This window comes from Aquarana catesbeiana, linkage group LG02 (assembly GCF_042186555.1).
Source record: "Aquarana catesbeiana isolate 2022-GZ linkage group LG02, ASM4218655v1, whole genome shotgun sequence".
Taxonomy (NCBI): Eukaryota; Metazoa; Chordata; class Amphibia; order Anura; family Ranidae; genus Aquarana; species Aquarana catesbeiana.
The window spans coordinates 557,380,815-557,407,022 of record NC_133325.1 but is presented as its reverse complement, the minus strand read 5'-3'; the positions used below and the strand labels follow the sequence as shown (position 1 = coordinate 557,407,022).

At 43.8% G+C, this 26,208-nt stretch overlaps 1 protein-coding gene across 1 annotated transcript in view; it reads right to left on the bottom strand.

Annotated features, from left to right (window-relative positions):
- The window catches only part of DSCC1 (DNA replication and sister chromatid cohesion 1), a gene marked incomplete in the record, with an annotated part of 71,934 nt that overhangs the window by 16,126 nt on the left and 29,600 nt on the right, over nt 1-26,208 (bottom strand). The window contains 2 exon segments of the mRNA XM_073616002.1: nt 14,114-14,248; nt 18,393-18,561. Coding sequence (XP_073472103.1) covers nt 14,114-14,248; nt 18,393-18,561 — 304 coding nt within the window.

Genomic DNA, 26,208 nt, shown 5'->3' with positions numbered 1-26,208 from the left:
AATGTTAGTGCCCCCCTGCGGTGTGTCTCTATTCCATCAATACCACAGAAAATTAAACAGGCTAATTTCACAGAACGAAACCAAATCGATATACCAGTTACAGTCATTGACACCGACAGGGTTAAATGTAGACCTAGATGTAAATTGTTTTTAATTAAAATGTAATTTTTAGTATCAATATTAAATTTTAACATAATACTAATTTTAATCTATTTTGTTGGTATTAGAGTTGTTTTTAATATGCTATTGGGTTATAATTTTGTAATGTGATTATGGGATAATGTATTCACTGTAAGACACGATAAATATAGTATTTATATGGTTGCTGCTAGACATATGTGGTAGTAACCATGTAAAGAAAAATTACTGTGATGATTGTACATTACTTGTTAAGCATAGCAGTTAACTAATATATGACAATGGCAACATATTGGGTTAATGTGGGACACCATGTAGGAGTACTAAGATGGTGGTTGTTCATCATTTAATAACAGATACCCAATATGTATACCGCAGGAGTGCTGTGATGGAAACTAGGTCACTTCCTGCGGAAACAGATGACCAGGTACACCACATATACTGATTGAGGACTCCAAGGAGTACCGAGATGGCGACACTGACACTTCCGGCGGAAGCAGGAGGTGACCTCACATACTGCACACACATCGTTGGGTGTAGTGGGAGGAAGCCATTGAGTACACCACATATACTCTATTAAAACCTCTAGGAGTACTAAGATGGCGGCTATAGCACTTCCGGCGGAAACAGGAAGTGATTGAATTTATACTGCGCACATAGTGAGAATAGTGGGGGGAGTCGGGTGTAGTAGGCGGGATTAACACATAAAAAGGTAACCAGTCAGGGGCGCCCCCCCAGCTTCTGAATATGCCCAGTGGGAGGGGCGAAATGCATCAAGCAGAGTAGACCTAGTGACGGTTGTTTGCATGCCAAGGGGCGATTTTGGTATGTTTTTAAATCTTTGATGTAAGTGTAATGATAGTTGACTTAAATAAATCTAGCAGTATTACATTATACACCTTTCTCTCTTCATTGCCATACATCCAAAACATGGATATCCGATTACTGGGAGAGTTGGATAGGCAATTCCTTCACCCGTATATAGGTTACACCTGTCGTCTTACAGCCTATCAGTGGAAGAAAAGGTGACATCCTCACCCGTACACGGAACACATCCGGTAATCCAATTAAGAGGGTGCTTCAACCCATATACCAGACGATTTGAAAAAGACTGTTGGCGAGTGGGGACCCAGGAGGGGAACACGAAGTGTCATCAGGATCTGCACACTACAAGTTGCACAAGTTCAGCATACCATATATATGGATGGACTTTATATGACTGCACTTCATAGGTTTACACTATATTTTCACTAAGCACTTTATATTGTTGATCAACCTTTATTGTATTGGATTACACTATACATTAACATAGGCACTTTATTGTTTGTTGGATAAAACCTCACATCCTTAGCAGCTCCAACATCCACTCGGTAAAACTTGTAAAAGTGTGGAATCAAAGACCAGGTAGCAGCCTTACAAAACCTAAGATACAGAGGCTTGATGATGAAAAGTTAGGAAAGCCCCAACACTCCTGGTAGAATGTACTGTTAGCTGAAAGATCTCTTCCCTTTAAACCGTAACCCTGAGAAATTGTAGACTTGGAAGCCACATGACCCTTCTTTGGGCACTCAAGGATTACAAAGAGGGAATCCGTGTTGTAATCTGCTGCAGTCAACCTCAGGTAACACTGGACTGCTTGAACTCTATCCTACATGTGGAGTGACTTATCTCAAACCAACTGTGACTTTGGACAAGAAAAAGGAGAACGCTACAATATCCTGGTTGAGATGAAAATGTCAAAATCACCTTAGGCAAAAAGGATGGCTTAGCACAAAGTACCACCTTGTCATGGTGGAGTACCAAACACTCCAGCCAACTCAAAACTCTAAAAGCCTAGGTAATGGCTACCAGAAACACAACCTTCTAGGTCAAAAGTATCATGGGAAGGTCCTTGTAAAAACCTGAAAGAACCAAAATTGAGATCCCACAGGTCCTGGGACAATCAGTCTCTGGGGAAAAAAAACAAAAAACTGCCAAGGCCCCTTGAAAGTGCTCAAAATCATCTTCAGATTCTCCAAAATGGAGTAACGCCAAAATCCGATTCATAACATACAAGGATAGAAATAATGTTCTTTTCACCAAACAATATAGGATATGCAGGTCCTGAGGTAAATCTTACTCAAGGTGACTATCCTGGCTTTCAAAAGAATAGGGATACCAGCATCAGAAACTATCTCTCAAGACTCTAGCTTCAATAGCCATGCCATTAAAGCCGGTGACCTTGAAGGAGGATGGAAGATCAGACCTTGCGACAGGAGCTTGGGATGATCTGGGAGAATCCAAGGGTCCTCCACTGATAACATGGGAACAAATCTGTCCAGTTTTGCATTGAACCTGGGTGGCAGAAGATCCACATCTGGAGTGCCCAGTGATGACAAAGCTCCTGAAATGCTTCCGAGCTTATTCCCCTAGAGACAATTGCTGCCTGCTGAGAAAATCTGCTTGTCAATTTTCCACTCCTGAGATGTGAACTGCAGACAGTGGGGACGTGAAGTTCTGCCCAGGACAGAAGGAGATCCACTTGCTCCTGGGCTGTCTGCTTGTGCCTCTTTGATCATTGAGGGTTGCCACAGCTGTAGCATTGTCAGACTGAATTCTGAGAGGAAAACTGTAGATTCATTGACCAGTGCAGGAGTGCCAGATGGATCGCCTGCAGTTTCAGTACATTCATGGGCAACAGTCTCCCCTGTAAAGACCAAGTTCCCTGCACCGAAAAATGCCCGGGAACACCCGCCGCCAGGCTTGCGTCTGTTGTCAACACTATTCAAGAATATGCCTCTAGCACATGGGGAGACATTCACCAGTTTAGAGACTGAAGTCTGACTTAGTCTTCGGAAATAAGGGCAATGGGGAGTCCAAGGCCTGAGGTCTCCTGTCCCTCGCTAGAACAATGTTCCTGTTGCAGAGGTCTGGAATGGAACTGAGCAAAGGGGACTGCCTTGAACAAGGCTACCATCTCCCCCAAAACCTTCATGAAAAGTGAATTGATGGGGTCCTGAACAGTTACACCTGCATCCTTAGTACAAGGAATTTTTTCGGATGCAAAATAACTCTTGCCTGCACAGCTTCCAGAATCAGACCTAGATATTCCAAATTACTGAAATCAACAAAGATCTTGGAAGATTGAGAACCCAGCCAGTGTAAACCATGAGACAAATCTTTTGTTACCTCAGAAACAAATCTTTAAAGGTAAAATAACCCAAAAATTGTTCAGTGCCACTTTTTGTGTAAACTAATTAGGTGAATTATATACATAAAATTAAATCTAATTAAAATACATGAATCCAAATAGGTACTCAAATGATCTCACAGCAATTCTCAGTCCAAATCATAAAATTATATAGAAGTGCAGTCCAAAAATCCAAGTATGTGTCCAAGGGAATCTGTCACTTTAAATCAAAAATGTGCACTACATACCCAAACCAAAAATGTGCCAGATCCACCACCACATGCCAGCCAACCTCCTCTACAGACCTCTTAACATTATAGAAGTTCTAAACAGCACATGTGGTCCCAGGCAGAATTCCATCTTCATATGCAGGTATCACATCAGCACATCAGGGGTTAACCGGCGAGATCCTCACACAGTTGTTTAGCACAATGAACAGTATCCTCGTTGTGCTAAACAGCTGTGTGAGGATCTCTGCGCTTTTAATGACATCTTCAGGCAGCACCACTTTCACCCGTGTGCAGTCTGGCGGTCTTGAGGGCGTGCAGGGCCCCTGCAGCTTGACGCCAACTCCCAGGTCCACCCTTTGAGCGCTGTACACCGAGTGGCTCTCAGCTCGACCGGGACCAGAGTATAGGAAGCCAGCAAAGGATTCTGCTGCTGTGTTGCCTCTAGTAATAAAGTATCTGGCAGGGGAAAGAGCGAGAACTAGAGCAGGGGCTACACACAACTCCCAGGAGAACTAATGCACCAACAGCACCCCGCATGGTATATGTCGGACGCTCCAACTGCCCAGGTGAAGGGGTTGAGCGGGCACCAGGTCACAGGGTCAACCAGCAACTTCCCATGATTGCCTACCAATTCCAGCCGCGGTGTGGGGGGTCCAATCTTCACCCATCACAGCAAGCTGTGTTGTAGAGCCTTCAGGGTCTCCATCCTCCTTGCTTGAGTCCATTGCCCTGGACCTGCATAGCACCCTTCTGGAAACACCAGGTCAGATAACAATAGCGCACAGAGTTCCATATACGCAGAGTCCAGTGCCAATCGGCAACATTACAGGCTGTCCCCGCATTGCATCCATTCTTTGTCCGGTGCGGGATCCTGGTACCATTCTTCTAAGCAGGTTGGCTGTAGGAATAGATCCAGATAACCAGTCCCCTGATCCCCATTAGAACCACATAGAATCTGGCAAAAATCGAGCAGAGACCTGCGCAGTAGTGACCATTACCTTCAATCACTGCATGGGAGGGGTTATGTCTGGAATAGGACTTCCCGTCTTTGTAGCCAGTGTCCAATCACCTGCAGGTGACACATAGCCCTGATGTAAGGATCACCAAGGCTGCTCTGTGTCCCATGATGTACAACAAAGAAATAGAACTTCTACCTGCTTGTACAATTTCAGCCACTGCTGGGAGCAATGTCTTCCCAGACATGGCCAATGAGTATGGAGGAAGATCCCAAACCCAAAAGATTATTATTCTACAGCGCCAACAGTTCACGCATCACTTTACAACATGGGGCAGACAGGACAGTTACAATACAAAACAGGAGATATCAGAGAGCCCTGCTCGTTAGAGCTTACAATCTAGAATATTAGGTAAAGATGTAGGTGCTGGGAGATCGGAGGTGTAGCATCGCTGGGGGAGGAGAGTATCTTTCTGCCAAGTGCCTAAATTTAACTTATCAGCCACTTGCAGCACGGGACCCAATCAGGTGCTCTGCATGCACATGTTCTAACAAGAAATGTGCTGATAGGAGGAGAAGGCAGTGAACATAAACTCATCAGTCTGCTGCTGCTCCTTCACTGTCCAATCAGCAGGCTGGGGGTGAAAGGATTACAATTATTGTTGCACCGATACTAGTATCGGTACCGATACCAAGTATTTGCACAAGTATCGGTACTCGTGCAAATGCAGCGATACCTGAAACCGATACTTTCAGGCTCGGTTCTTTGAGCTGTCAGTGGGTCTCCCCTGTTGACAGCTGAAGTGTTAAAGAAGTCCAGTAATTGGACCTGTCACACAAAAAAAAAAAAAAAAAAAAAAAAAAAAGCAGCCAGCAATGTTTATTAACAACATTGGTCAGCCGCTGAAACACTAAAATAAAAAGAATCATTTTTTCTTTTTGAATCTTTCTGTTTCTTCATCTGCAGATCAAAGATCACCCTTATAAACTATTAATTTACTCTAATCAGCCTTAATCAACTCCCTATTCTCCTCCATTTAATTATTTTCCTGCTTTTTTTTTTTTTTGTTCACGTCTATTTTATAAACGATAAACAATTAAAATTGTTTTTTGGTTTGCTTTGTTAGACCCCTTTCACACGATTGGATCGTTCAGGTCCGCCTGTCAGTTTTGACGGCGGACCTGAATGAGTGCTCCATGTTAGCCTATGGAGGGACTGATGTCAGCGGAGACATGTCCGCTGACATCCGACCCCGTCCAATCCGCTAAAAGCAGACGGATGGCCCTACGTCTGGATCTGTCGCTGGCGGATTGGGGGAGATCAGATGAAAACGGACATGCTGTCCGTTTTCATCTGATCCCTCCATAGGCAGCAGCGGCGCCTGACAAGCCCCTCCCCGCTCAGTGAGCAGAGAGGGACCTGTCATCCGCCGGCTCAGCGGGGATCAACGGAAAGATCTCCCGCTGAGCCGGAGGACTGAGGCGGGCTCCGTGGAAGCGGAGTCCGCCTCGTGTGAATGAGGCCTTAGTGAATATTTTTACACATGTATATTAACATATATTTGCACATTTCACATTGAAAAAGTGCAAAATTTAAAAAAATCTATTTATTTAAATTTGTAAATAACTTTTCAATGCTTTGTACCATTGCTGACAGCTGAAGTGAAAACAAAACAGTTGCGGTAGGTATCGGTAATTGGTATCGGCGAGTATCGGTGTCGGTACGTGTAAAAAATAATGTTATTGGTGCATCCCTAATTACAATCTATCACTTCTATGTACAACAGAGAAAGTAGTGGCATCCACACAGCTACACAGATATCATTATTCAACTCCCTCATGTTCTCAGCAGCATGAAGAACAATACTCTGCTATGCAGTAGAAGACTGCCCATCTCTATCCCCCACAAACTGCTGCATTACAGAATGCTGATATCAAGACAGGTTCAATTATGCCAATTCTTTGTAAAGACATGTAATTATTTTTTAAATAATCCGGATTAAAACAAATTTCTGCCTGGAGTTGAGGGTTATTTAAATAGATTCTCTTTACGGCTGAACTAGAAAATCTATCCTTGTAATGGGGCTCCCTCTCACTGCAAGGGTAAGAATGCTGCTTTTTACCCAAGTACCACAATAAAGCAGGTTTACTTAACTTACTCCTAGTTCCCTGGCAGCGAATGCCCTCCTCTTCCCTTACATCACTCCAGGTTGTGGGCTGGACCTTGGTGTCTTCACTTACAAACGAGACTGCTGGTCCTGCATTGCACATAATGATGTCAAAGCTGTAACCCCTACATGGAGTGCTGAAAAGAAGGATTTGGGGACAGGCCTACAAGAGCTGATAAGTCAAGTATAAAGTGCTTGTTAATGGTACAGTTGACAAAAACGACCATTTAATCCTATGTAAAAAGATAAATGGCTAAGGGGGTACCACATCCATATATAGATTATTTAAGAAAATTAGGACACATTGAGTGGACTTTACCAGTACCAGAAAAGGAACAAAACTACAGAATATAAAATTCTTTTATTACAAAAATACTACAAAAAAATAATTCTAAAAAATATTTGTATAAGATAAAACAAGAAAACTGAAGCGCTTTGATACAACCACAATATATATATCATATTAGATCTGTTACTACTAGGTCAAAGAGGTCGATGCTTCACTTTATGCTTCCTCAGCACCTTATTTCCTTGACTAAGTAGGGATCCTGTATAGAGAAGAAAGGTGGGAAACATCGTATTCTAATCAGATGAAAGATGCAGCATAACATTTAAATAAAAATAGGATTTTATAACAGCTTACCTGTAAAATCCTTTTCTTTAAAGTACATCAGGGGACACAGAGCCATAGTAGTTACTATGTGGGTTAATGGCCACCTTCAGGTGATGGACGCCCTAAATTAAAAAGTGCACTCCCTATATAACCCCTCCCACTGGTGGGAGTACCTCAGTTTTGTAGCAAAGCAATACCCAGGTATACCAAAGAAGGGAGGGGCTTCTGTGTCCCCTGATGTACTTCAAAGAAAAGGATTTTATAGGTAAGCTGTTATAAAAATCCTATTTTCTTTTCATACATCAGGGGACACAGAGCCATAGTAGCTACTATGTGGGATGTCCCATAGCAATGCCAACTGAAGGGAGGGAGAGACAATAATAGGGCACCAAGAGACTAGAGGACTCATACTGCAGCCTGCAGTACACTGCGCCCAAAGGCGATATCCTCATGATCTTTTACATCTACTTGATAGAATCTAGTAAATGTATGGATTGAAGACCAAGTTGCGGCCTTGCAGATCTGAGCCATGGAGGCTTGGTGATGCACTGCCCAAGAAGCACCAACGACCCTGGTGGAGTGCCTTTAAAATGAAAAAGGAGGAATTCTCTGCTTTTAAGTCAAAAAGCTTGAACAATCACTTGATGAATCCATCTAGAAATCATAGATTCAGATGCTGCCTGTCCTCTTTTAGGACAGTCAGGCAACACAAACAAAAAACATCTGTTTTTATGCATCAGAGCGGTCACCTTTAAATGCACCTTGACTGCTCTCACCACATCAAGAGAATGTAGTGGCCTTTCTTTCAGAGAATGAAAAAAAAAAAAAAAATGAAGGCAGAACAATACCTTGGTTTAATATGAAAAAAGCCTGACACTACCTTCGGGAGGAAATTAGGATTCCGCAATCCAACCTTATCCTTAAGAATAATCCAATATGAGTCTTTACAAGAAAGAGCAGCCAACCCTGATACTCTTTTTGCAGATCCGTAGGCTGGATCCTGACAGGACAATAGTCTGAGCGTCCAGGCCTCCAGGGCCATGCGTACTGCCCGAATCTCTAGAATATGGATGGGCAAGGTCATTTCTGATCTGGACCATTTCTCTTGGACAGATGTTTCTTCCAGGACTGCTCCCCAGCCGAAGGGGCTGGCATCTGTTACCACTTTCCAGGTAACTGGTAGAAAGGATCTTCCCTTTAGAAGATGTTTGGATATCGACCATCAATTGAGGCTCTGACGCACTTTGGCGGATAAACGCAACGGGAAGTCCAGAGTTTGGATCTTGTTCCAAGTTGACAGGATACTGTTTTGCAGCAGTCTTGAATGGAACTGCGCATAAGGAACAGCCTTGAAGAAGCCACCATCTTTCCTAATAAAAACATGCAAAGATAAATAGAAGGATACTTCTTTGCTTCCTGGGGTAAAAATACCCTTTAGTGGACTGTATCTATGATCAGCCCTAAGTACGGCAATCTCCTTGATGGTTTTAAGGAGGATCTTACTAGGTTGAGGAGCCAACCCAAGTATTTCAGGTAGCTGACTGTAGTAATCAGACCTTGGTTTAAACAGGCTACCGATTGACCTATCAAGAGTAGATCGTCTAAGTAGGCTAGTATCGTTAAACTTAGAGCCCTTAACCTGGCTAAAGGAGGGACCAGGATCTTTATACACACTCGAGGTGCAGTAGCTAGCCCGAAAAGGTAGAGCTACAAACTGGAAATAAAGATTTTCTACCTTGAAGCATAGAAATTTCTGATGAGCGGGGAAGATCGGCACATGGAGATAAGCATCCAGGGCATCGATAGACGCCCGAAGTTCTCCCCCTTGTAGGAAGGAGACTACTGATCGGATAAATTCCATGCGGAGAGAAAGAATTCTTTTTCTCTGGATCCTTAGGAACATTTGATCTGAGAAAAAACGAGGAGACGGAACTCTTGGAACTCCCAATTGGAGCCATTGAGGAAGTCCCCCATTCGTCTTCCTGTCAGATCTATGAGAACTGCAGAAGAATTCCCCCTATTGAGCTAGCGGGGCGCCTCCTGATAAGGAGGCTACAGTAACCCCTAGGGTTAAATCTGAGGATTACCTATTGAACCTGATGGCGGAAGCCATCATGACTGCCTGGAGGCTGATGCCCCTGGCACAAACAGAAGGAGCTTTTAAAAATAAAAATATATTTACTCCTACTTAAATAGATAAAAAGGGGGTACTTTTACCACTAGAATTTCTTTGGATGAATTATCCAAATATCCTCAACTAGCTGTTCCATCGCAAAGGAAGACTAGCCAGGAGCATCTGCATGGTGAAAGGAAGATAACCCTCTGCTGATGTGCGTTCCTGCACTCATGCGTTTTAGCGGCTTGTGTTTAGCAACAATGTGCACAGAACCGTGTCTAGCATCTGCCTATATAGGTACAAACCGCTGTAGGCATCTCAGCAGTTGTGCATTTGGCTAGTTTATAAGCCAGCACCTGCATGAGGACCTTGTGCACGTTCTATAAAAAAGGAACTCACAAGCAATTATTGCAAGCATAAAGCTGCCAGAATTTTGGGCCTGCTAAGCAGGACACCTAGAACACCTGTTAAACTGGCCTCACAACGATTAAGCAATTGCTGTCAGCAGGCTGCTCAATCTGCCAGAGAAAAAAAAAAAAAAAAAAAGTTTTCTTCTTTTTTTTTTTTTTTAAAACAGGAATTCCAACCTTATCCGTTGGATGCCTAAGCATTTGAGTATTGTCTGCCAATAACAGCTCTTATTCACAGAGGATATACTGCGTTAATTGCTAGTATACCGTACTTAGTAAATTTCCTCCACCATAGGATAAACTATAAAAACTTTCTTAGGAGGAAAATAACATTTATCTGGGAGATCTTCACAGATACAAAAAAGGCTTTCCCGACAATAAATGGACAGGAAAACGCATGCACAGTCTGAGGAGGCTTTAACGAACCCAAACACTCAGTTAAGGAGCATAAATGTGGGGACATTGAAACCAGCTGGTTCTCCCGCATTTGACACCTCAGAGGAGGAGTCATCCACGGTCACCTGAGGGAATTAGTCTTCTCCCACCCCTAGTTCCCCCGTTTGAGGGTCCTGGGCAATCACAGAGAACCTGTGCAATTAAAGTCGCTAAACTTTTTTTTTTTTTTAAAAACCCATCATGGCTGAGGGAAAAAAAGAACTTTTGGTAAAATACACAGGGGTTGCAGCGTTGAAAACAATTGTAAACATTTCATGCCCCTGATGCTTACTCTAAGCAGTCACTCCTTCTCAGGGGAGGATGCCATCTGTAGAGGTGAGTAAGCGTACCAGAGCTACAGGGGGACTCCTTTAGCTCTATTTCTGGGGGTGTTTTAACCCCCCTTCTGACCTCCATTGCTTGCTTGAGCAATAGTTCAGCTATACTGATATTAAGGCTCAGCCTGATGCAGCATTAAATGTGTCAGAGGTTTTTTTTTTTTTAAAAAACCTGTGTCACCAACCTTAAATGCCACTTTTGCTCTTGTGTCCCTCCATAGTTACACAGAATACACACGGAGGTATTTTTTAAAAACAAACCCTCCCGCGCTGGACGCCAATGTCGCGCTAAACCCCACCCTCCCTGCATCACCTACGGCCCTCCCTTTCAAAAAGAGCCTCTTTTGGGGGCGGCGGGGGCTCTCGATCCTGTGGGCGGCGGGGGCTCTCGATCCTGTGGGATCTCTGGGAGGAAGGAGAAATGGCGGGGGGGGGGGGGGGGGCTGTAAGCCGCGAGCGGCGTGCCGTTTTTTTTTTTTTTTTAATGCAGCGCTTCCTTCTCCAAAGAAGAGGGGAAGAAATTTTGGCATTTCGGAGAAAGAACCCCCGCAGACTTACTGGAGGTCTGTCGCTGGGCCGGAGGAGAAGCATCTGCTTCCAAACACAATGTGGCTTTGAGAAGCATGAGACCTGAGTACTCAATACAGCCCCCAGTGGTGACACATATGCATGACAGCATTTACTAAATTTAAAGGAGACATTTCATAAGAAATAATTTAAAATTTCTTAGAAAACTCCACTTACCTTCCCGCTGCAGGGTTTTCAGTGGTAAACCAACAGACCCAAGCTTCACCCTTCACGGTGGGCTCCGTTAAACCTTCAGGAGCAGGGGAACCTAGAGGTAACCCACAATCCTGAACCTGCAACAGCACCCTGCAAGTAAAACTTTATGGCCTCACTACCAAAAAAGTACTGGATCCCAGGGTCCAGCTCTAAAAAAAAAAAAAAAAAAAAAAAAAGAAGAAGCATTCATAGGCAAAACCTTGTTTCTTTGGGTACAAGGCCCAGTTACCATTCAGTTTGGCCTAAAAAAGAAGACTTTGAATGGATCCGGTCAGCATGGCTAGCCCCAGCAAGGATTGCTCCAGTGGAGCTCAGCACAGCACATCTTCACTCGTGACCAACACCTTAGACACTGGCGAAAAAACTGAGGTACTCCCACCAGTGGGAGGGGTTATACAGGGAGTGCACTTTTGTGCCAGTGTCCATCACCTGAAGGTGGCCTATGAGCCACATAGTAACTATTATGGCTCTGTGTCCCCTGATGTATGAAAAGAAATGTATATCCCTAAGAGTGCCACTCACAAATCAAAGAGCCCTCATGTATAAGGCGTACCAGGTGTTATCCCGATATTGTTGTCATGAAGAGCACCAAAATTTAATTTCTTAATATCAGAAGTGACCTAGGACAGGAAGGTCCACATACGGGGATTCTATTTTAGAGGGGGAAACTGCGTGGATTTTTTACGAAACTTAGGATTGTCCAGCGGGGACTGTGTCTGAGGGGAGACATCCAGAAGGGATTCCGAGAGACCCCCCTCTGCAGAGCCCCCCATGGCAGTCTCATCCAAGGAGATCCATGAGATCTTTGAGAGCCATGAAATCTTACCGTGAAGCCTTTCCACTGTTCACGTTCCATTAGTTCTTGTTTTTCTTTCTCCTTTTCTTGTCATACATGTATTTATAAGTCAATCTTCTAGCGAAAAGATTAACATCTTTCACTACCTCAAACTTATCTGCCCATGAGGCTGGAAAAAAACTGAGTCCAAGGGTCAAGACTTCAGCTTCAGATGGAGAGAGTATCTTTGAGGATAAGTTAATGATCTGTAACTGATCATTACCTACTTGCTTTTGTATGCGTACCAGTCTAGGTTGCAAGGAGCAATCTGCTTGTTGGGCTGATCCTGTACAGGAGGAAATAATTGAAAATCCTTCTCTTCAGTGCTCTTAGAAATGGTCCCCAGATTATGGGAAGTATTAGTGTATGTCTGTGTAGCTATTTGAGGGGACATGGTAATCTGATTGGGGCCCGTCAAAATATCTGAACCAGCGACTTTCACCTTAAGATCATCTAAGGTCTTGTAGCATTTTGTGTATTATTTTGGAGGCTTAATTTCCTTTTGCCCTTTTTAGAATGGGGCTATTTGGTGTTCTCTGTCTATTGGCTGATTGACTTAGGGAGGATACTGCCGATCAAACAGCTTCTGGATAACACCTGGCACGCTATATTATATATATATATATATATATATATATACACATATATACATATACACACACACACACACACACTATATATATATATATATACACACATACATACATACACACACACATATATATATTATATACACATACACACACAATATACTTATGCTGCATCTTTCATCCGATTACAATATGATGTTTCCCTCCTTTCTTCTCTATACAGGATCCATATTTACAGTCAAGGAAATAAGGTCCTGAGAAAGCATAAAGCAAAACGTCGACCACTTTGACCTAGTAGTAACAGGTATCTAGATATATATTATGCAGTTGTATCAAAGAGCTTCAATTTTCTTGTTTTCCTCAGTAAAATTTTTGTAATAAAAGGGTTTCGTATTATGTAGTATTGTTCCTTTTCTGGTACTGGTAAAGTCCGCTCAATACGTCCTAATTTTCTTAAACGACCATTTAATCCTTGCAATGAGGGGGGGAGCACCACCGTAAGGGAAGTTTTTTCAGTCCCCGGAGCTCAGCTAAAGTGGTTGTAAACCCTAATGCCGCGTACACACGACCGCACTTTCCGGCAAGAGGTCCGATGGAATCATTCCATCAGATATTCCGATTGCGTGTGGGCTTCATCTGACTTTTTCTTTCGAAAATTTTGATGGACCTAGAAATAGAACATGTTTTAAATCTTTCCGACGGAATCAATTACTATCGGGAAAACCGTTCGTCTGTATGCTATTCCGACAGACCAAAAATGACACAAGGGCAGCTATTGGCTACTGAACTGCCTTTTTCTAGTCCCGTCGTACGTCATAGCGTTCTAAACGATCGGACTTTGGTGTGATCGTGTGTAGGCAAGTCCGTTTCAGCGGAACTCCGTCGGAAAAACCGTCAGAGTTTATTCTGACGGAAAAAACGGTCAAGTGTACGCGGCATTACAGACCACTTTTGACTACAAGCCTATACTAAGGCTTGACTTCATCGCAGCGCCGGAGCCCGCGATACCCGGAAATAGCTCCGGGAGACACGTCGCCGGCAGTGTGCCGGGACCGCTGCTTTGTTCCAAGTTAAGCATATCATAATGAGCTAGTATGCTATGCCTTTGTCTTGCTGTTTTTTTTTTTTTTCCGTGGGTTTACAACCACTTTAAGGACAGGGTTGGGAATGGGAAAAAAACCCTGTCAGAAAGGTGCACAAAGACATACATATGCACCAAAATTATAAAATACGTTGTAAAACCTTGGCTGTGATTATTTTACAACAAAAATATAAAAAAAAAAAAAAAAAATACTATGAAAGGGAAGCTTGATCCAGCCATATTTATCCTTACCAACACTATGTTCTGGCTTTTGTCCTGTTCGTTCTCTGGTCCCTCATAGGGGTTTTCTAACAAAAGTTTCTTCAGCTTCTTTAATTTGGGCCGACATCTCCTCAGCTCCCAGTAATAATTAGAGAATCCAGCAATCTGCAGCACACAGACCATAAAATTATTATGTAACAATTTTTAAAAAGGTATCCACAAACGGTAAAAGCAAATGCTACATGATTTAACCCCTTTGCGCCGACCACCTTCCGGCCCTTTAAAATTCTAAAAGCCAGGAGGAGGTGGTAGGCATTCTAGTCATGTGACCACTGATTGGCTGTCACAGCGGTCACATGATCGGAAAGCTCCCGCTACAAGTATGCATCGGGAACTTACCGATCCCTGCTGGTTACTGTGCTCATATCTAAGATATCATCTTACGTCTGAGTAATTCAAAGTGGACCCAACATCAGAAATATATTTCAAATTGAATGCAGTCATCTTTTTTCAGGTATCTAAAGTCTGGTCTGAGATGATGGTAGAGAGATGACACAATCATGCAAATCTTGATGCACTCAATGATAGCTGGGTTCACAAAAGTCTGAGGGTCCACTTAGCTTTTTGTGGTGCATTACCATGTGTAGTTTCAAGAAAGCCAAATAAAATGAATGGGCTGCCATCGCATGTGCCTAAAATCAGACATACCATTTTTGGCAATGCAATACACTTATGTGGGTCGCATAAGTTCATAGGGGTGCCTTTCAAAATGGATGACCCTGCAACACATCTAACGTGTGTTGCCATGCATTACCACAAAGCAGATGTATAAGAAAGCAGCAAATGCTCAAGCCTCTAACCCTGTGACTTGCTATAAAGTTACGGGCCGATTTACACTACTGTGTTATGGCAATGCACGTTGTATGTGTTGTGGTAAAGTGGAAGCTGCACATCTTTGCAAAACCCTGCAAGAAGATGTATGACAGCCTCAGTCTGGGCTCCAACATGCTTCACTTCACCCACAGACTAAGTCATGGGTCCCCCCCATGACTAGGCTCTGTGGGCGGAGTGAAAAGTGTTTGGGTATGGCCAGGGTGGAGCCTGGGCTGAGGCGGTCATACACCTTACAGGGTTTTGCATAGATGTGCAGGATATTTCCCTTTTCCATTAGATTTCTAGAGCTTGGATGAGCTCTGTCCTTGTCTGCACTCCAATCGGTTGCTACATACGAGGACCCAGTGGAGCCTTGAGTGGCTGTCAATTTAGTTTTGGTTGCATTCATCTTGAATATTACCCCAATGCTAAACACCTGCATTAGCAGCGCTCTGCAACGCAATATTGTGTGTTATGGTGCATGTCCAATTTATGGCATGTGGGGGAGCGCTGGCAGCCCGTTTATTTAAATGAGTTGTCTTAACGTAACATAAGTTAACACACTGCAAAAATGTAAACTGGCTCATAATGTTCTATTCTGCCAACAGGGAAAGAGATTCAGTAAATGCTTCCTCCTGCGCTACAATGGGACGTCATCTTAGCCTAAGCTGTCAGTGGACTGAAGCTGAAGAACAACTTTTTTTTGCAAGGACAGTCACTTTTTTTTTAACCACTGTGTGGTCATTTTTGCTGTGTGCTTTGGGTCATTGTCATGTTGAAGGTAGCAGATTTTCCTCAAGAATTTGATGGTATTTTGTCACATTTATTTTTCCTTCTATATTGACAAGTGCTTCAGTCTCTGCGGCAGAGAAACACTCCCATAACAGGATATTACCACCTCCATTCTTTACTGTAGGAATGGTGTTATTTGGACGGTGAGCTGTATTGGATTACCGCCAGACATATCATTTGGTGCTGAGGCCAAAAATTTTAAATTTTAGTCTCATCTGACCCCAGCACCTTTTCCATGTGGCCTCAGAATCTTCAGGGTGCGTTTTGGCAAAGCTCTCGTGACTGTATGTGGCCTTTCTTAAGGAGTGGCTTTTTTTCTTGCAACCCTCCTATACAAGCCACATTTGTGGAGAATTTGTGACATTGTTGTCACATGCACACGACCATTCTTTGTCATAAATTCCTACAACTGTTTCAGAGTTACTGTAGGTCTCTTGGTAGCCTCTCTGATCAGTTTCCTCCTGGCTCTTTCATCCAGTTTGGAGAGACGTCTTGATCCAGGGAGGGGGTCTGTTGTACCAAATACCCTCTACTTCTTAAAGTGATTGGAAAAGGTTATTTTTTTTTTTTTTAAATAACATACATGTTATACTTACCTGCTCCGTGCAAGGGTTTTGCACAGAGCAGCCCTGATCCTCCACTTCTGGGGTGCTCCGGCAGCGCTCTTGGCTTCTCCTCTTCATTGGGTGCCCCCACGGAGAGCCACTTTCCCTAAGGGCACCCGTGCAGGCATGCTCACGAGTCCCGCTGCTGTGTATATTGACACAGACAACAAGATTCAGCTCCCCCCACCCCCCCCAATTTACTAGATTTGATTGGGAGCCAATGGCTCCTGCTGCCATCAATCTATCCAAGGAGAATGGAGACAGCGGCTGGAGTCGCTGGGCATGAGCATCGCTGGAACGGACAGGTTCAGGTAAGAAAGGGGGGGGGGGGGGGGGCTCTGGGCGCAGCTGCAGCACAGGTGTTTTTGGTGAAAAACCATGAGACTTTAGAACTCCTTTAACCCTTTCATGACTAAGCCTATTTTTTAAATTTGGTGTTTACAAGTTAAAATCCGTTTTTTTTTGCTAGAAAATTACTTAGAGCCCCCAAACATTATATATATTTTTTTAGCAGAGAATAAAATGGCGATTGTTGCAAGATTTTATGTCACACAGTATTTGTGCAGCGGTGTTTTAAACGCAACTTTTTGGGAAAAGGGACACTTTCATGAATTAAAAAAAAAAAAAAAAAAAAAAAAACAATAAAGTTACCAATTTTTTTGTATAATGTGAAAGATGATGTTACACCGAATAAATAGATACCAAACATGTCACGCTTTATAATTGCACGCACTCGTGGAATAGCGACAAACTACGGTACCTAAAAATCTCCATAGGCGACGCTTTAAATTTTTTTTTACAGTTACCAGGTTAGCGTTACAGAGGAGGGCGCTTTAAAAAATTTTTTTTCTTATTTATTTTTATATTTATAAATTGTGTTTTAAAAAAAAAAAAAAAATGTTTTTGATCACTTTTATTGCTGTCACAAGGAATGTAAACATCCCTTGTGACAGTAATAGGTGGTGACAGGTACTCTTTATGGAGGGATGGGGGGGTCTAAAAGACCCCCGATCCCACCTTTGCACTTCAAAGCATTCAGATCACCAAAAACGGCGATTCTGAATACTGTATATTATTTTTTTAAAACCGGCGCGATTGGCAGCCGAGTAAACGGGAAGTGACATCATGACGTCGCTTCCGTGTTTACGATTAGGATGCTGGAACGAAGCCACTCACGGCTTCGTTCCAGGCCGTCCCCAGCCGATTGCTCATCGGGCCTCCCGATGGAACGGGGGGCCTGGAAAGAGCAGCGGGGGGGGTGTCCCCTCCCACTCCTCCGGTATAACAGCCGAGTGGTTGTTATAACTGGATAGCCGATCGCCGGCTCTAAGAAACAGTACCGGGATAATGCCTGCAGCTGTGGGCATTATTCCGGTATAACCCCGGAAAGCCGAGTACGCACATCTGCGTACACTCGGCGGGAAGGGGTTAAAAGACTTCACTGTGCTTCTGGCATTGATAAAGCCTTCAAATTTTTTTGTATCCATCTCCTGACCTGTGCTCGTCCACAACTTTATCCTGGAGATCTTTTGACAAAGCCTTGCCAAACATAGTTGATGGTTTGCTTTAGCTGCACTACTAGGGACTGAAATGCTCCAGGAAAGCATGCTGAGCTAATCAAAAAAGACCATAGCTTATCACAGTTGAAAGTCAAATGGTTTTAGTGTGCCATTGAGAAGGTGATCAGCTACACCTGATTGAGTTTACAAGTAATTTTTAGGAGAGGGTGATCCTTTTTCCAATTCCGTGATTAAGTTTCTGATTTTTTTCCGACATGTTGGAGTTATATCTTTCACTTGGAGGTTTTAAGTTGCACTGAGTAAATACAGCTGGATAAAACAAACGGTGTTTCTTCATTTTAGGCTGCAAAGCAATAAAATGTGATTTTAAAGGGGGGGGTGATCCTCTTTTATACCCACTGTATCTCTCAAAAAGGTGTTTCATAACTTTTCCTGCACTTTGTGTACACTTTTCAAACATTTTTGACCAATGGAAAAAGCTTAATGTGCCTCTGACGCACAGAAGCAACCAGGCCTTACCTCACACAGACTGACACTGAGGGACGGCTGGTCACGGGGAAGCTGGTCAGGGGTTTTGCAGTCTGGGATGAAGAGCAACAAATTGGAGGTGTCAGCAATTTTCAGGTCATAGGTTTTGTCTTGGCTACAAAGGACAGCCTGATCGGCCTTGTCTCCTCGAATAACCAAGCTTAGAGGAAAAAACAAAAACACAGATAAAGACAGCGTATGGAGCTCAATCTATCCTATAATAAGCAATAGTACACTGAAGACATTTAAGTGGTCAATCCACCCATAAAAAAATATATCAATTTGGTTACATATGAATGAATATGGTGTATGAATCGCACAATGGTAGGGTAAGAGGTTCAGGAGATCTTCACAATTATTGGACCCGGTGACATCACCACTGCGCTCTCAAGGATAGATGATACACAGGGATGAAAAATTCTCCTACATAAGGTGTACCTTTTTATCTGCAGCCCTTTCTTCTCTATGCCCATTCAAAGTACTAATGTTTAAATCTGGTCTAAGAAAAAAAAAAAAAAAAAAAATAAAAAAAAAAAAAAAAATAAAAAAAAAAAAAAAAGGGGCAGAGAGCTGAAATTTCAATCTGCAGAGAGCTCTGATAGCTCATTGAGGGAAGGGACACACCCCCTTCACACAGCACACAGGAACAGAGCCGAGGTTGTCAATCAGCTGGGGGTTCCTCCCGTCACCATTTTTCTATTGGTGTCAGGAATGGAGCAGCAGACAGAAATGACACTTTGTGCTCTTAATTGAGACAACACCACACTATAGAGTGGGGGTCAGCAACCTGTAGAACGTGGACAGGTGACCGGTAGATCACGGTCTGGGCTTGCTGACTCACCATCCCAGAGCATCAAACAGAGTGCAATGCAGAGGGATTACTTAGTGCTGTAGTAGGGAGCAAGAGCCGCATAAGCTGATGTCTCCTCTCCTACGCACCATGGTCCCATTTACATGAATGGGTCACGATTGGCAGGCAGTAGCATGCACCAAAAGCAACATGGGGCTTAATTCCTGCTGTGGCATGTGTACAGTTTTGACTGCGGCCTCAACAGCTAAATGGGTAGAAATTGGGGGCAGTAAAACTGCAACTCAACCGATAGTGTGAGTGTGCCTGCTGCATGAAGGAGCCAATGTGAGTGCCCGGCGGAGCCGATGTCCGCTGGCCACCCGGGATTGCTTAACAGAGGCAGAACAGGGATCTGCCCATGTAAACAAGGCAGATCCCCGTTCTGACAGGGGACAACATGGAGATCTGCTGTTCCTAGTGATTAGGAACAGCGATCTCTGTGTTGTTCCTGTCAGCACTTCCCCCACACAGTAAGAAAGCGCCAACAGGGAGCACATTTAACCCTTTGATCGCCCCTGATGTCGCTGATCATGACCATTACTAGTAAAAAACTAATTTAAAAAAGTCCATAAATCTATTCCGTAGTTTGTAGATGCTATAACTTTTGCACAAACCAATCAATATATGCTTATTGGGATTTATTTAACCAAAAATATGTAGCGGAATACATATTGGCCTAAATTAATGAAGAAATTTGATTTTTTAAAACTTTATTGGATGAGTTTTATAGCAAAAAGTAAAAAATTGTTGTTTTTTTTTTCAAAATTGTCAGTCTTTTTTAGCACAAAAAATAAAAACCGCAGAGGTGATCAAATACCACCAAAAGGAAGCTTCTATTTGTGGGAGAAAAAGCAAAAAATACATTGATTCATTTTATTTGGGTACAGCATTGCACGCCCGCGCAATTGTCAGTTAAATTAATGCAGTGCCATATCTCAAAAAATGGCCTTGTCATTAAGGCTCGATTCACACCTATGCAGTTTTAGTGCTTTTTGCATTTTGCAGATTTGCACTACAGTCCATTTACCATGGTTTCCTATGGAACAGGTTCTGTAGAGCAAATCTGCAAAATGCAAAAAGCACTAAAAATGCACAGGTGTGAATCCAGCCTAAGGGGGTAAATCCTTCAGTGGCTGAAGTGGTGTTAAGAGCATGGCTAGTATTAAAGTGCTTCTGTTTTGAGTAAAATACAATCCAAAAAAAACAAAAACAAACAAAAAAAAAAAAAAAAAAAACACAAAATTACCTAGTAGTCAGTCAGAGACCTGAGACAAGCATGAAAACAAATTGTAAGCACACCACACAACCAAAATGCTTTAGCAATACATTTGTATTAGGCATACTGAATTAGGCATTTCCTCTGAAATGCCCACTATCATTCTTGGTGACTTTAAAGCGGGAGTAAATGGCCAGAAAAATTAAAAACAAATTGGGCCCCCTTGCAGGTTTAAGTCATAATGTACTAGTATGCACCGCATACTAGCACATACTTACCTGGACATGGAGCCCTCCAGAGCAGTGCTGTCACACCTCCCCACAGTGGATATAAATCAATTATTTTTTTTATTTTTTATCAAATTTACTTTAATAGAATGCTTTTGGAGTAAAAAATGTATCTAAAGATACATTTATTAATGTATCTTAAATGGAAAACTTAGTTTATTCAGCATTAAATGGAGCTTAGTTGTGTAGCACAAGGCTGTATATTCTGCAATATTTACATTTTTTGGTAAAGTCAGTCAATGAATCCAAGCTCTGCAACTGAGATAACATGCACTGTGCACTACACAATTTCACAGTAACCATGAGATAAAACAAAGTTCAGAAATATTCCTTTATCCCATTGTTTTGCAAATCTATGTACACTACAAACTGTACGGTTGAATTGGTTCCGATATCGCTGTTTTACTAACCTGACACCTTATTAATCTAAATAGGAAATCTTCATTTGGTCTGCAAATATTAAAGATTCTAACAGCAAGAATGAGTCCTTACATTTAAAGAGCACCTGTCATTTCACATCCTTTATGGCAGCTCCTGTTAGCGGGCATCCACTCACCTGCTGCCACCACGTCCTTCACCTTGTTGTGTCACTGCTGCATCACCAGCCGTTCCAGTAAAGTGAATTGGACTGTCAGCGAGTCAACAGCGGGTCATAGGAGGAGCTGCTGAGGGACAGATGACAGTTGCTCTTTAAAAAGTATAATTTAAAATCGCCTTTTTACTAGTGATTTAAATCAAATCCACCCTGCGCCTCCCTGGAGCTTCTATCCTCACCCGGTCTTCCTTCTGGGTTCACGGACTCCAGCTCTACGAATGGCCAGGGCTGTGATGAGGCCACCTCCCACGCATGCATGCGGGAGCTATGGCTCAAAGCTCTGAAGGCACAGCACTGGTATGCTGTCCCTTCAGAGCCCATGAGGTCACTGGCTACTGTGTGTAGATCTCCTAAACCGTGTTCGTTTAGGAGATAGTCCCTGTATCTACAGGTAAGCCTTATTATTGGCTTACCTGTAGGTACAAGTTAAAGAGTGGACTTTACTTCCACTTTAACATCCCTAATAATGGTAACAACCAGGCTACAGCTTAACTTCTCAGCTTAACCTCATATTTTGACCTAACAATGGGCACACACCTTCACTGATGGTAATACCCTTGTATTCTCCCATCGCTGCACTTCTGGCAACCTCACCAGCACCCTCCCTTTCTGCTCTCTGATCAGCACCTCATCAGTTTCACAGAATCATAGTCTTCAAACCACCTACAGTGCCTTGAAAAATATTCTTACCCCTTGAAATTTTCCACATTTTGTCATGATACAACGTAAAATGTATTTTACCGGGATTTTATGTGATAGACCAAACACAAAGTGGCACATAATTGAAGTGGAAGGAAAGGGATAAAGTGGTTTTCAACATTTTTTACAAATAAATATCTGAAAAGTGTGACGTGCATTTGTATTCAGCCCCCTTTATTCTGATATACCCAACCAAATTCTAGTGGAACTAATTGCCTTCAGAAGTCACCTAATTAGTAAATAGAGCCCACCTGTGTGCAATTTAATCTCAGTATAAATGCAGCTGTTCTGTGAAGCCCTCAGGAGGTTTTTAGAGAACCTTAGTGAACAAACAGGTAAAGTTGGAGAAATTTCAAGCAGGGTAAATAAAAAAAAAAAAAAAAAAAAAAAAAAAAAAAAAATAGTCCAAGCTTTGAACATCTCATTGAGCACTATTCAATCCATCATCCAAAATGGAAAGGAGTATAGCACAACTGGCCACTAGTGGTCAGGGCCGGCCCTACCATGGGTCACGGGCGGCACATTCAGGGGGGGTGGCAAACTCCCGCATGCTAGCCAGCCCGTTTCGTCGGCACCGCTGCTTATTTCACAGGGACCGATTGGGCTTGTGTACTCCCACTTCCTGGTGACTGGAACGCACGATAGGGCGGACGTGATATCAGCCGGAAATAATGGCCGCGTTGCCTCCCATGTCTTGCATCATTTCCGGCTGATGACATCATGTCCGCCCTATCGTGCGTTCCACCGCTACCAGGAAGTAGGAGTACACAAGCCCGATCGGTCCCCTTGAAATAAGCAGTGGAGCAGGCGCAGTGTATCTCCCTCTCCTCCCCGGTCCACAGAGCGCCTTCTTGGTCCAGACACGACAGCCACTACAGTGGGCATCAGGGCTGCTGTTAGAAATCATGGGGCCCCGTACATCCTACCTGACGGGGCCCCCTTCGACCCGGTGGCAGGCGACGTGGCAAGTGACAAGCTGTATCCGCTGACAAGTGAGGTGGCAAGTGACAAGCTGTATCCGCTGACAAGTGAGGTGGCAAGTGACAAGCTGCATGCGCTGACAAGTGAGGTGGCAAGTGACAAGCTGCATGCGCTGACAAGTGACGTGGCAAGTGACAAGCTGCATGCGCTGACAAGTGACGTGGCAAGTGACAAGCTGCATCCGTGACAAGTGACAAGCTGCATCCGCTGACAAGTGACGTGGCAAGTGACAAGCTGCATCTGCTGACAAGCTGCATCTGCTGACAAGTGACGTGGCAAGTGACAAGCTGCATCTGCTGACAAGTGACGTGGCAAGTGACAAGCTGCATCTGCTGACAAGTGACAAGCTGCATCTGCTGACAAGTGAGGTGGCAAGTGACAAGCTGCATCCGCTGACAAGTGACGTGGCAAGTGACAAGCTGCATCTGCTGACAAGTGACGTGGCAAGTGACAAGCTGCATCTGCTGACAAGTGACGTGGCAAGTGACAAGCTGCATCTGCTGACAAGTGACAAGCTGCATCTGCTGACAAGTGAGGTGGCAAGTGACAAGCTGCATCCGCTGACAAGTGACGTGGCAAGTGACAAGCTGCATCTGCTGACAAGCTGCATCTGCTGACAAGTGACGTGGCAAGTGACAAGCTGCATCCGCTGACAAGTGACATGCTGCATCTGGTGGCAGGAGACAGTGACACTCTGCAGCTGCTGACAAGTGACATGGCAAGTGACATGGTGGTAGAAGACGGTGGCAAGTCACACGCTAAGGTCTGCCACTGATTCTGCATTATGGTGAGTTGAACAATTACATTTTACATTACAATGTAATAGAAATAATGCGCTTTAATCATTCTGACACCATAAACAACCATGGTGCCGGTGTCTTGCCGAATAAGTTCCCTCGGCGGATAAGTTCCCCCCCTGTACTGCGCAGGCGCAGCGCAGTGCAAACTAGTAACAGCCGCCGGAGATAGCCGAAGCTCAAAATCCACAATCAGCTGTACACGGCGCCTGCGCTCTGGGTCCAGGTTCCTTCCCTACCATCCAAGTGGACCTAGAGGGGGAATCTAAAAGAGCCGAGCGCAGCGAGGCCGTGCCCGAAGCGTGGCGAGCGAAGCGTGGCGAGCGAAGCGAGCCCGCGAGGAGCCCTCTTACAGGCGCTGTCTACAGCCGATTTGGACCTATTCCCCTTCGGCTATTTCCACTGGATCCTACTGCGCAGGCGCAGCGCCTGCGCAGTAGAGGGGGGTCCTTATCCGCCGAGTGGAACTTTCTCGGCAGAACACCGGGATGATTGAAGCGCCAACACCAGGTGTTTGGAATAAAGTGGGCCGGTCTAGATAAAGTCCAGAGCCACATTTTTGTCCCAGTCCAGCCCTGGGCAGAGCACTCGCTGCCATACCTACACAGTGGACTGCCCACTTATCCTCTCTGCAGCTCAGCCCCCCCCCCCCCCATTGCTGCAGACATGTCATGTCTGGACAAGAGGCAGAAACTGCAGGAGAAAGTCAGCTGTTGAGCTGACAGCCAACAGTGTGAAGGGGGAGGAGCTTTCTGCTGCAAGCAGAGACCCCATGTTGGAAAAGGCATCGCTGGAGGCATGGCCGACACTAAGCAATTGATCCCATCCCCACCACCACCACCACATCTGCCTGTCTGTCTGAACCCCCAATCTGCCTCTGACTGACAACCCCCCCCCCCCCCCCCACTGCCTCTGACTGAACTCCCCCCCCCCCCCACCACCACCACCGTCACTGCTGCCTCTGTCTGAATACCCCCTACCACCGCGCCTCCTCTGTCTGAACCCCTCTTACCACCACAGCTGCATTGTTCTGTGAATTGGAAAACTACAAGGTCCAACAGCCTTTGAGGTGGTCGGCTTGTAGTACTCAATGGACTACCACGGTGCTGTTGAGTGCTGTGGTAGTACATTGAGCTTGCCGTCTCAAGTGTAACTACTTGCTCGTATCGAAGGTACGGACAAACAGATACACAGTCTGCAGGGTCAGCTGATCGTGGGTGCAATGCTTTACAGGTCCCTATCAAAAAAATAATAAATGCATATTTTTTACCTGCAAAAAAAAAAAAAAAAAAAAAAAAAAAAAAAGTGCATTTATAATTTTTTTTTGTAAAGGTGAACTTATTCTTTAAGACCAATCTCCTGGCTCCCATTCACCTCTAAAAGTTTAAAACGCTTAGTCTACAACCGTCAGCCTCACTGAAAACAACCTTCCTGACCCCGTACAGTCTCGCTTTCACCTCGCAGCACTCCAGAGACCGCCCTACTAAAATTCACTAACGATTTACTAACTGCTAAAACCACTCCATACTCTTACTACTAGATGTCTCTGCAGCCCATGATACTGTTGACTAGAGCCGCACGATTTTGGCTAAAATTAAAAATCAAAATTTTTTGCTTAGAATAAAGATGACGATTCTTGCGGTGTAACATCTTCTTTCACATTATACAAAAAATAAAAATTGGGCTAACTTTACTGTTTTTTTTTTTTTTAATTCATTAAAGTGTATTTTTGAAGAAAAATTGTGTTTGAAAGACCGGTGTGCAAATGCGGTGTGACATAAAATATTGCAACAACCACCATTTTATTTTCTAGGGTCTCTCGTCAATCAGTCTTTCGTATCTGAGCCGTTGCCTGCAGATACATTCTTTAGATGTTGTAAGAGCAGTCAGAATCTAACAACTTCTCCGTGGACTGCGGATCTGGAAAAAAGGATGGTAGGACCACATCTTGATTCAGATGGAATCCTGAAACCACTTTAGGCAGACAAGTCGGGTGAGGACGCAACACCACCCTGTCTTTATGAATAATCAAATATGGCTCTTTACAAGAAAGAGCTGCTAACCCCAATACCCTTCTAGCCGAGGATATAGCTACCAGAAAAAACAATTTGTCAAAAGAACTAAAGAAGCATGCTGCAACAGTTCAAAAGTTTGTTCCTGTAAAACAGACAAAACCAAAATTCAAATCCCATGGGCACATAGAAGGCTTAACCGGTGGATTCTAGCGTAGTGGCCCCTGAACAAAGGCCCGGACCAGGGAATGATAGGCAAGCAGTCTTTGAAAGAATATCGACAAGGCCAAGATCTGGCCCTTGATAGTGCTCAAGGCCAGCTTCATCTCTACGCCTAATTGAAGAAAGGCAAGAATCCTGCTAACGGCAT